This window comes from Phalangium opilio, unplaced genomic scaffold (assembly GCF_054372755.1).
Source record: "Phalangium opilio isolate 3A_F unplaced genomic scaffold, DU_Popi_V2 ptg000014l_1, whole genome shotgun sequence".
Classification (NCBI taxonomy): Eukaryota; Metazoa; Arthropoda; class Arachnida; order Opiliones; family Phalangiidae; genus Phalangium; species Phalangium opilio.
This window is the reverse complement of record NW_028324149.1, coordinates 4,783,182-4,794,564: the sequence shown is the minus strand read 5'-3', so window position 1 is coordinate 4,794,564 and position 11,383 is coordinate 4,783,182. Positions and strand designations below refer to the sequence as shown.

Sequence of the window (11,383 nt, the reverse complement as noted above, 5' to 3'; positions counted from 1 at the left end):
CTTGGCGAGAAAGCCAGTTACCCCCGTGATGAATACTCCCTTGTTGTCATAAAAATCTAGTACTCCTTGCCTCTGTCCGTCCATAGCGAAACCAATCGAAGAAGTGACTAGGAAAGGCGATTAATTAATTAACTATTAATTATTTATATTATGGTTAATCGCCATTAAGAAATATGGAGAGTTCCACGCGCAGGACATGATACTACTCGGAAAAAGCCAGTTACTCGGATTCCTCGACGTTATTCTTCAGTTGAAATTTCGAAAAGAACTTTCATCATTTTGGAAATGTATCTTTTACCGCGTTTTCATCAATTGATTTCGACATTTTTACCACCGCGTTGACGCGTTTCTCGGTTTTTGTACTAGGGTAATGGCAGCGCCTGACCGAAGGCCTTACCTTAGACTGCGGGAAGATTACGTCGAGTGTCAAGACGCTTTCTCTCCAAGCTCTCAATCGAAACTGAACTTGTAATATTTTTGGGAGAGAAAGAGATTCGGGGAGAGGGTTCGAACTTCGAAACGCCTTGCAAAAAATGCAAACTACGTTTAAACGTAATTACTAATTTCGTCATACTTTTTGCCAAAAGCGAAAATTCTTTTGTCTGTCAGAAGTCAATCATTCGACGTAAATAACTAAAGTTTCGCTTTAAATTCAACGTTAAAAGTAAATATCTCGAACGAGAAGTATGGCGCGCGCGTTACGTCAGCTTCAACTTTCGAACTACATTTCTTAAATCTTTTTTAATTTTGAATATAATCATATAATAGATAATAATTAGAAAATGTTCTAGGAGGAATTAACCTTGAAGGCCTTAGGCGCTCTTTTGTGGCAGCAACAGCCAACCGTAATTAAGACAAATCCAAATAAACCTTAATTACTGATAATAAGATGGATGGGCGGCGTAATACGGCGTCCAACCTTTGACCCACGATACTTCTTGATATCAACAAAGATATTAAAATTGGAACTAACTGAAATTATAAGTGCCGCGAAGGGCTTGGGAGCAATCTGACGATCACGTAGCCACTCGCGTACCAAGTCGCCAAAGAATGTACCGGCGATCTGACTGATTCTGGAGGATTACTCGGTTCTATGAAAATAATGGAATGTGGTTTTCCATTACACCGGTCACTTTGAAGCTGTTTATTGTTGGGACACCGATTTTACCGGAAACGTACCACTCCTCAACCCGTCTCCCATTGTTAGCCCGTCTTAATTTTTCCAAGGTTGGCAATTTCTCGCGAGACCCGCTCTCTATCGCGTATCCGACCCCTCGCTTTGAAAAAAAAGAAAGAAATGTTTTGAGAAGAGATTGCAATCTAGTTTAGTCAAAGGTCTTTGTGAAGGGTAAAACCCGAGGGGCTCGTCACTACGCCTCCGTGGTGGTCATCCCCAGACGGGCCCCTCCTCCCATCATACACAAAATGGATAATTTAAACCTCCCCCGGGTTTTTCAGGGGCGAACCCCCAGCAGCATCAGCCAGCGCGTGGCGCCGAAAACAAGATAGAGAGAGACTGAATGTAATAAGTCAGTCAAGGTCCGGGATAAGATTAAAATAGGGGTGGTGGTATTCCCTTTACTGCATGGTTGTTTACCAGGTAGATTTTTGAAAAGACGCTTTACAAGTGGAAAAGTACCCCGCTCCCTCTATACAGAATGTAGCCCGAAATCTTATGTCGCAATGAAATATAAACTGCGAAAGTTGAGGGGTTTGGGGGGGAACTACTTCTCATCGACTATTCATTTGTGATTTTCTCTCGTGTTAGGAAGATTTAATTCATCATTGAGTCGCTTTCAATGTTCGCCTATTTATCAAAAAACCCACTGTTTTTTTACAATCTTTCTGGAACAAAGCCGACTTAACGTGACGCAATACTCTAATTCCGAGTACATCCCTTGATGGGAAACTTCCGTTTTCCACCTCCCGGATGTGTCATCCATATCACTCGTACACGAGACGCGAACATTTGTCAGGCTGACGCGATCTATCTAGTTTAAAAGCGGCTGTCTTTCTTAATTTCAACTCATTTTAGACAGTACAATGTTGCATTCCATCATTTGCGTCTTGTTCCTTAGCTCCTTTCAACTCTTAAACGCCTTGAATCAGACGGATAATTATTTCGTAGGTTTCGTTTAGTACACGTTGACGTTGGCGTTTAAATTTAAAGGTATTTCAGGATGAATCGAAATACGTCGAAGAAGTTCGACGTCACATGCAAGAGGTCAGAGACCAATTTGGTGACGAACTGAAGGACGCCTACGATCGGGACATTACCGATTATATTCGTCGACGCAAAAGATCGAGTAGTACGAGCACTTCGCTTTCCCACGCATTTAATCACGCATAGTTTATCGGTACCAATACCTCAAAGTAGCTATAGTTACCATTTTGAAGAGAATCTACTTCTAGGGATTGGGACCGATCAACGAGTCGTTGTTGCGCGACATAATAATAATCTGGCTAAAGACGAATTTCTTTTGTCAGTTGGCAAAGGTTGCGATTTGCCCTTGCAAATCGGTATTAACGACGCTTGCATGTGTCAATCGGGACCTCACAAAACCATGGTCGAGTTGGAAATGATCAACGGAGATATATCCGGCAACACCGTAAATCAAACGAAAGATAAACTCGGGAAACATATTTTAAATCATTTCATTCATTGGTATATAGTTGCAAATACCGTGGTGCATTTCCATCGACAGATGCAGCAGTTCTTGCTCTTCACCCACGCACAAATGCGTCGCCGTCGACAAAGAGATGGTCAAAGTACCGGTAAGTACGCGTCTTCGAGTCGCGACCTTAAAAGGCCCGAAAGGTTTCCATTCTAAGTCCCACCCAAAACTTAGATGGAAGTCAATTAGAGACAAATATGTCCGAGAAAAGAAAATTATGGACGGACAGAAATTGAGCGGCAGTGGTTGTTCGAGCAGAGAGGTATGGGACCTCTACGAAAGCCTTCATTTCCTTAAAGACTCGATTAGCCACAGAAAGAACGTGAATACAAGAAAAATAAACAGCTAGATTTAACGATTCTTGTTTCCACGCAGAACAATTAACAATATGTCTCAAGCAAATAAAGACGAGGCGGCTGATAAGAATCCTGATAAGCCAGAAGATAGTCATGAGGAAATGGTTTTTGAACATGAAGATGAGGACTTCATTATCGAGGAGCCAATTAATGAGGCGGCAAATGCGCTGTCCGATGCTGACCAAGGAAATAACAGTTTCCCTAAGCCAAGAAAAACCAGCTCTACGTCTAGCTTGAGAGCAAGTGACAGTCGGCCCAGTACGTCTTCAAGCAAACGTGAAAGTGAAGAAACATTTATGAAATCAGCCAAATATAAAAAGCCAAAACAAAAGGTTGATGCCTATGAACAAACGCTCCTAAATATTTGGAAAGAAAATACAGGTAAAATCAATGCTAGCTCCTGCAATGCCATCCCAGAGGATCCGGATCGTTTATTTCTGTTGAGCCTAGAAAAGGATTTTAAATCTTTAAATGAAAAAAACAAAAGAAAAGCAAAACATGCACTCATGCAAGTGCTCGATGATTTGCTTGAAGAGGAAGAACGTGACAAATTGGCAGAGCAAGTTAATTAATAATCTGTATTTTCATAATAAAATCATTTTTATTAAACGAGTAATCTTTAACGTCCTTGGTATTCCATTTTACCGTTAATAGTAAAATATTCCTTATAAGAATCTTTTATCTGTATGGCTCCTCTTCTACATGCTCTACCTCCTTGCCGAGGAAGCCCGGTCATATTACTGTTATGGTTAAGTCTCCATTCCCCTTTGACCAAATTTCCATGTTCATCAATATGGTCACCGTACTTGATTGGACAATACAAACGCATATCAGTTTGTTCTTCCTTCGTCATCAAGAAGTTGTGCAAACATACTGCAGCTTTTACAACAGCCTCAGCATTCACTGGGTCAAGAGGTATAGGGCTTTGCAAACATCTAAATCTAGAACTGAGAATCCCAAATGAATTCTCAATGGTCATCCTAGCACGAGACAATCTATAGTTGAAAGTGTCTTGATCAGCTGGGAGATTTCTGCCAGCATAAGGGCGCATTAAATTGGGTTTAAGAGGAAAGGCAGCATCACCAACAAAACAAAACGGAAGTTCAGGCCCATTTTCTTCAATTTTTCTTGGTTGCGGAAAGAAATTTTCATCTTCAATTGCTTTCCCCAACTCTGAACCACCAAAAACACCTCCATCACTTATTTCACCGAAATTTCCAATGTCTACAAATGTAAATTTATAATATGCGTCGCACACCGCCATCAACACAATACTGTAGGTTCCTTTGTAGTTGAACAAGATGGCCCAAGGGCTGGGCCTTAATAGTAATTTTACACGGCTCACGTGACCCCCCGTATAGTTGATCTCCAATAAATCGTACAACTAAAAACATTTCTGAAACGCAATCGTGTATCCAATTAATTTCTAATAACGTCACATTTCAAATAATATTAATGAAACTAAATTGTGCACCCCACTGAAGTATAATTTTTAAAAACCATACGAATCAAATAATGTATCTAAAACAAAATCCTGGATCCCCTAAACCAGAAATCACTATGACCGTAAACCGTCCCCTCTATTTTACGAAACCTAACCTAACCATTCAGCATAATCTCTGATGTATCACGCGCACAAAATGCAGCAGTGCACGAAAATTATCAACTTGTTTCTTTCACTCAAAAAAGCCCGCGAGATTTAAACTACCTTTCTTTCCTCTCTCTCCTCTCCGAGCGGGATGCCCCCTCTCCCTCTTCCCCCTCTCACTAATATACCAGGCAGGCAGCGGAGCTTCGTTTCCCTCCGATCTGGGTTCCATCTCTCTTCGTATCGCCATCGCGTATGCTAGCGATCTCTCTCTCCCATCGTAAGCGTACGCGAGTGAGCGTACGCGAAACCGTTTTCGCGGACGCGTCCGGCACAGGGGATTGGTGCCCTTTCTTAAATTTTAACGGAATAAAATTCCGTGTAAAATTAAAAACATAGAGCCAGAATTAGGAGTTGCGACCAATTCAATATGTTTTCCGTCCAAGGAGCCAACACAATTAGGGAAATTCCACTTTTGAAAATAATTTAACGCGGATGTCATCATTGCTTTTTTAGTCATTGGTGGAAGATATATTGGCTGAACTGCATTCCATATGACGTTACAAGTCTTTGGTACAATTTTAGCAACGGTTGATTTACCAATTCGATACGCTAATGACAAAGTTCGATAGCTATCTCTAGTTGTCAAATACCTATAGAAAAGCTAGTAAATTTACAACCAATTCAAATAATTAAACATAATACAAATATTACCTCAATGTGATGTAAAGTCTTTCTTTAGCAGTTATGGCTTTTCGGTAATGGGTGTCTTGTTTAGTTAAATTATCTTTAACGAGACTCAATAAATAATCAAATTGGCTGGGTGTGACTCGAAACACTTCTCTGTACATATTGTCATTATGATATTCATAGCAAATTCTCATTTTCGGTATTAAATTGTGGAAGTCACCATCTACAGGTCGGTCCTGAAACACTTCTCGTACCCATATTCTTCTCTTTTTTTTATTCGATTACGGTGATTTAATATCAGAAGAGAAGCTATTACATTATTATTGAAACTTAAAATATTCTTCTGTTTGGAACACACAGGTGCCATGTTTAATTCCTACAGGAAAGAAGCAACCTCGATGACGAAATCATTTATGACGTCAAAATATAAGCGTACGTTATTGGTTGATCCTTTGCGAACAACGCAAAACTTGCAAAAATCTTTGGCACGCCAAAGAATTTTGCTCTCTTCGCAAGCCTCGCTTAGTAGACGTTTTTTCTGGTGTGAACGAAACGCGACGGATGAAAGCGAACAATGCGAATGCGGCTAACGTGGCGAAAGACGCGAAAACGGTTGGTGTGGACGGGCCACCCAAAACATGCAAGACGAATGCAGAGTCATCGAAGTTGAAAAACACAAGAAATGCGATTGCGTTTGCGCTCTCAGCGAAGCCAACTGTAAAGAGTTCGAAGTAATTGGTCTAGTCCTAACCTTTTCTCGCGAGTATTTTAGCTAATTAGTTCCCGGTGTCGTCTCTCTCAGATTTTTAACAAGAACACTTGTAAATGCGCCTGCAAGATTAATCCTAGCATGTGCGGACCGAAAATGAGACCGAATTACCGAGAATGCAGATGCGACTGCAAAAACAACAAAGAATGTTCCAGCGGTTCCCTATTCAACACCGATACTTGCGAGTAAGTTAATTTTAATATCGGGCACGCCCATAAATAGACCGAACAACTTAAGCGTGGATTTATATCATGGCAGATGCGAAGAAGAAACTTACAAAGACTATAACAGCGTTTAAATTGCAGCCTTCTTAATAAAAGGAGGCTTTCGTATTTGTTTGCCTCAAAATTCCTATGGGGGGGGGAAGGGTCCTTTTCCGATAAAAATATTTTGGGACAAAACTTGCGCGAGAATCGCGTGTTGTAAATGCTGGAAAACATCTCGAAAAGAATAAAAAATTGATTGGAAAATTTAATAGAAATGTATTTTTCTGTTTACTACGCTGCATCCCACGGGAAAAAGGCAAGGTGCGCTCCTCTAGATCCGCCTACAAATACAAAGTTCGCCCTCCTTTAAACTAGAGTTTATAGCTAGAAACGTTAATCCTCTGGCAAACGACTAAAAGCTTTTCGACGATTCAGGTTATTTTTAATCGTTTGGCTTATTGTTTCTGTGAGTGCTTTAAGTGGCACGTCATGCTACTTAACGCGTGCCTACAGAGTAAAGCTTATTCCGATAATAAAGCAGTAGCTCCGATTGTCGAATCAAACTTAGGTTTTAACAAATGAAGGGTCGATGTCACAATCTGACTCTGTCGGTAGCCGCTATCGATGTAAGTCAATTAAGTAATCGAATCTGTCCAATTTCTCGCAAGGTAAGACTATAATTAGGTACTGTAGCCGTGCGCGTGGTTAACTGTCGCGGACATGGGGGTTATAGGTACTAACTACAAAAATGAGTCCTCGTTTGTAAAATAAAACAAAACTTAAGTTTATTGGCAAAAGATTGAATTTAAAGTATCTCCATTGAGGAGTTAAAGAAGAAGCGAACTGCACTGCTTCTTTACTAAACAAGAACTGCCTTTCTCAAGCGAGAAAAACTAGCCCCTCTACTTTAAGGGGATTTCCCTTTTTACAAACAGGTTTTGGGGTCTCTTGGCCACCAACAGCGCCAGCCCGCCTTATATAGAGGCTTGGTCGAAAAGTAAAAAGGGGTACAGCAAGGATACATATGTGATAAATATGTTGACAGAGAATGGACAAAATCTGGCCGTTACAGTACTATCCCCGAATGAAGCACAACGCCTTCAAACTGCGCCACGTCCTTTCAACGGAAGGCAATTCGACGGTAGTCGGCCTGAAAGGGAGAGATTTTCAAATCCTCGAAGCTCTGTCGCGAAAATTGCGATTCCAGTGAGTATATAAGCTCCGTTATCCGAGGGACTAGTCATTCCGCGTAATAGGTGGACGGACGCAATTTCAGAGCATTTGACTAGTCGCTCACTCGCTAACTTTGAACACTTAACGAAAACTTATGTTTATAACGCAGGTACCGGCTTTCAACGTCGTCCAACGGACAGTGGGGTTTCTGCGACCAAAACATGCCGGGAAACCAGTGCTCGGGACTGATACGAATGGTGGCCCGAAACGTAAGATGACTTAGATAGATGTCCCCCCACCCCCCTTTATGACCACGCATATCGCTTTAAACGCTGAATAGGAGGTTGACGTGGGCATTTCAACGGTGACCCCGACTCCGGAACGCGGTCGCTTCGTGGACTTTTCCTTCCCGTACGCCTACGACGAAATTACCTTCGTCACCAAAGAACCGGAGTCGCGCGATTTGGTCGACGACCTCCTTTTCACCAAACCCTTTCAAGTTCAAGTACAGACTGTTAAAGAAGTCTTTGCGCGTTGCGTTTTTCGCACATATTTTACTATATTTCAAAAACTATTAGAGCTAGCGCTCTGGAATAAAGTGCGTTATAAAAGTTTTGCATTCCTCTTTCATATTTTACCCGTACCACAGTTGTCCTTTGCATACTTATACCGGAAACCAGAAATCTCAAAATTATCAATATTGGATTCTCGAGGATATAAATGCGATTTTCGGATTCCTTGGGGTCGATTCATATTTGAAAAGTTTTCACCAAATTCAATTCGGATCAATAGGTCACGAGTAATCAGCCTTTATTCAAAATCTGGCAACTTTGGTTAGATTGGCGATAATTCATAATCGAGTATCGAATCTTTGTCGTAATAATGCTTGTTATATGTTATGGCACCTCATGCGTATATATATGATTGGTCTTGTGGCGCAATACTTCGAAACAAATCAGACGTTGATTAAAGGGATGGTGAAGTGGAAAATAAAGTAATTTTTTATTGATTTTTCCATAAGACAGTGAAACATCCAAGAAATAACACCGAACGATTTTTAAACTACGATTAGTTTGAAATTTCATGAATAATATTAAATAAGGACCTCCAACCAATCGCGTAGCGCCCTGCCTTTTTATGAACAATTTTCTCTTGGCACGCTGCGTGTTGAATAAATTTATCGCGAGACTTGAAAAAATTTGCGCGATGTGACAATTGTGGCGCGAGACATGGAGCGTGCCACGAGAATTTTGTTAACAAAAAGGCACGGCGTTACGCGATTGGTCGGTGTTCCTTTTTTGAAACTATTCTTAAAATCTTAGCCTAATTTGAATATTAAAATAAATGGGAGGTATTTCCTGAATTTTTCATTATGCATACTGGTCTCAGGATTAGTAGAAGAATCAATAAAAAAATCACTTTAATTTCCTTTTCCCCTCCCTTTATGAGAAAACCTGCGTCTTTTGAAGGAGAGAAGCGATTTGAAAATATTGTTATTTGGGCCATGATATCATAATATTTAGAACTCACATTAATTACGTTTGGGCCTTCAGCCTAGTGAAAAACTCATTCATGATGGCATATGCGCTTCACGAGATCCCTTCAAATAGACATATTCGACTATTCCATATAAGAAACAACTTCAGAGGAGATGGCTTCTATGCTAGGAATTTTCGCTACGCGATTGAGCTTCTCTAAACGGAGCCTGAGGTTGGGCTATAGCCTCCCGCGTTTACTGCAAATGTGAGACCAGGGATAGATTTAGTTTTAGAAGTGGGAATAGAGAATAGAGTAATCTAGGGGCGCGTCAAATTCCACGGAAAGGAAGGGTATGAAAGGAGAGGCGTGTCAAAGCAACAAAGGTAAAAAGGAATAACGTATTTTTCGCCGATCCCGTCAACAACGTCAGCAAAACGTAGCTTAAGTGAGCAATCAGAAAATTTTAACTTTTCATCACTCGTTAGAGGGAGGGCTCTATACTGGGCTATGAGTCGGACTGAATTAAACACTAACCGTTCTCCAATCCTACTACTAAGATTAAATCTATCTCTGTTGAGGCTTAATAATAAAGCCGACCGCAACCAAAGCATGGGCAAAGGCGTATTTCACAACTGACGTTCAAAGTTACCGATGGAAAACCCTAACAAATAAAAGAGGAAAAAAATTAATGCCGGTAACAATGATCACAACTGAAAATAACAGCTAACAGCTAAAACGAACCCGAACGGTAAACACTTGAAGTTGGTCTCTCTGCGCTGCTGGTCTGCTACTCCTTTCGTTTATTTTCTATGGTAAAAATACTAACTTTGGGAGGTATTGGGATATTAGGCCATTTTGTGTTTTAAGACTTTTATTGTGTAGGAAAGAAAATTATCCTTTTTAAAGAAATTTTGGATAACCATTAATATCATTATTGATAACTAGTTAAAAGTTGAAAAATATTTATAAAATTTGGAGGAAAATTTTCAAATAACAAGACTTCCTTCGAGTTTCAAACTGAAGAATGCTCGTGTGCTTTATTGAACTATTTTATACAAACAAGACAGTCACTTTCAGCTTGAATTTTTGCTTGATATTTTATTGGACATACCCTAGCCCTTAAAGGGAGGATAAAGAGGAAAATAAAGTTATTTTTTATCGATTCTTCTTCTAATTATAAGACCATTTTGCATAGTGAAACATCCAGGAAATACCGTCTGCGTTCTTGAACAATTTATTACAAACAAGACTGTCACTTTCAGTTTCAATTGTATTTTACTTAACCTCGCTTAGCCCTTAAACACATTTTTAATCTTTTATTAAATGACAGACAAAAACGCTAAATCGGGTTCAAGTCGCCCATCAAAAGAAACACATCATGTGGCGGCAGGGTCTAATGGAGGTGTCCAAAAAGGTCGCAAAGCGTAACCAGGTAAGCCAGGGAAGAACTTGGTGGACGATAGACACAACCGACCACAGCCGAACGAAAGCCGCAAGTAAAGGTCACAAATACCGCTTCGATTGGAATCCCATCGTCAGAGGTTTGGAATGCGCATGGGAGCTCGACAGGAACAGGATGTAATGATTCATGTAACGATAATAAAACACCGCAACCTCTGGTAAGACGATCCTTCCGGAAAGTTATGTATTCCGGGGGTAGTAACTCCGAATCCATAACCGAAGAGTCTAGCCAAGTTTCCGTGTGGCCAATGATATCATAGCGCGAGGAGTTCTAAAGTGCTAGATCGTTCAGCTTGTTACGCAGGCTTCGAACATTGGCATGGAAGAAAGTGATGCAATTCGAACGTCGAGGGGGCTGTGTCGATAAGGCGGAATGATCCGGAGATGTAGGTTCTTGAATAGCAAAAAACGAGTCACTTAAGGCTGGTAGAGAGCAGGTCGGGCACATATAGGGCTCGTCTGAAGATATGATATTTGCACCCGACTTGATTTTTCATTTCACCCTCCCTTTAATAGTATGAAAAGTACAAATAAATAATAAAACTCAATATTTACCCGCGACTAAATTTAAACATTCTACTTGAACATTTAAGACACCAGTCGCTGAACTGTTAATTTTATTGTTGAGAAAAATCTCGTTGATTACTTCAACAAGACCCACTTTCTTAATAGTGGTAAGGATCTCATTGGTGACGCCATTATTCTATTAATAAAAACTGTCTTTGTACACAAAGACGCGAAAAAGTAAGAGATAAGTGTAGAAAATTAATTGTTTGAAGTAACAGATATTCAAATTTTCATTTTTGAAGACGTGATTATAAAACATCAATTATTTGAAAAAATTTCTTATCTTAGTTTTTTTCACCAAAATTCCTTAAGTAAAATATTTTATCCTTAAACATGTGCATCATTTTAAAAATAGAAAACGTATGCATTTTATTTTCTTTTTAAAATTTAGAGTTAGTTTGAGTATTCGGGCCTATAAG

General features: G+C 40.0%; 3 protein-coding genes across 9 annotated transcripts; 2 read left to right on the top strand and 1 right to left on the bottom strand.

Moving 5' to 3' along the window:
- The first annotated feature begins 138 nt into the window (after window positions 1-138).
- Window positions 139-3,604, top strand: LOC149705292 (uncharacterized). 7 transcript variants are annotated; one of them, XM_089865585.1, is made up of 5 exons: window positions 139-2,124; window positions 2,180-2,309; window positions 2,488-2,609; window positions 2,674-2,775; window positions 3,051-3,191. In XM_089865585.1, the coding sequence occupies exons 1-5, from the start codon at window positions 2,044-2,046 to the stop codon at window positions 3,057-3,059; spliced, it is 444 nt and encodes a 147-aa protein (XP_089721711.1). In that variant the 5' UTR covers window positions 139-2,043; the 3' UTR covers window positions 3,060-3,191. The 7 variants fall into 7 exon arrangements, with proteins under 7 accessions (XP_089721711.1, XP_089721707.1, XP_089721708.1 ...); XM_089865581.1 differs by having other exon boundaries at window positions 2,674-2,937; window positions 3,051-3,189; XM_089865582.1 differs by adding an exon at window positions 2,850-2,937 and having other exon boundaries at window positions 2,488-2,775; window positions 3,051-3,189.
- Window positions 3,605-4,980: 1,376 nt separating this feature from the next.
- LOC149705291 (uncharacterized) lies at window positions 4,981-5,503 on the bottom strand. Its single transcript, XM_089865618.1, has 2 exons — window positions 5,334-5,503; window positions 4,981-5,272 (listed from the first exon to the last, which is right to left on the bottom strand). Exons 1-2 carry the CDS (start codon window positions 5,501-5,503, stop codon window positions 4,981-4,983), a joined length of 462 nt encoding a protein of 153 aa, XP_089721744.1.
- Window positions 5,504-5,904: 401 nt separating this feature from the next.
- LOC149705290 (glutamate receptor ionotropic, NMDA 1-like) lies at window positions 5,905-10,364 on the top strand. The gene is made up of 6 exons (XM_089865660.1): window positions 5,905-6,040; window positions 6,112-6,263; window positions 7,330-7,490; window positions 7,627-7,726; window positions 7,798-8,105; window positions 10,292-10,364. The coding sequence occupies exons 2-6, from the start codon at window positions 6,195-6,197 to the stop codon at window positions 10,362-10,364; spliced, it is 711 nt and encodes a 236-aa protein (XP_089721786.1). The 5' UTR covers window positions 5,905-6,040; window positions 6,112-6,194.
- The last annotated feature ends 1,019 nt before the right edge of the window (window positions 10,365-11,383 follow it).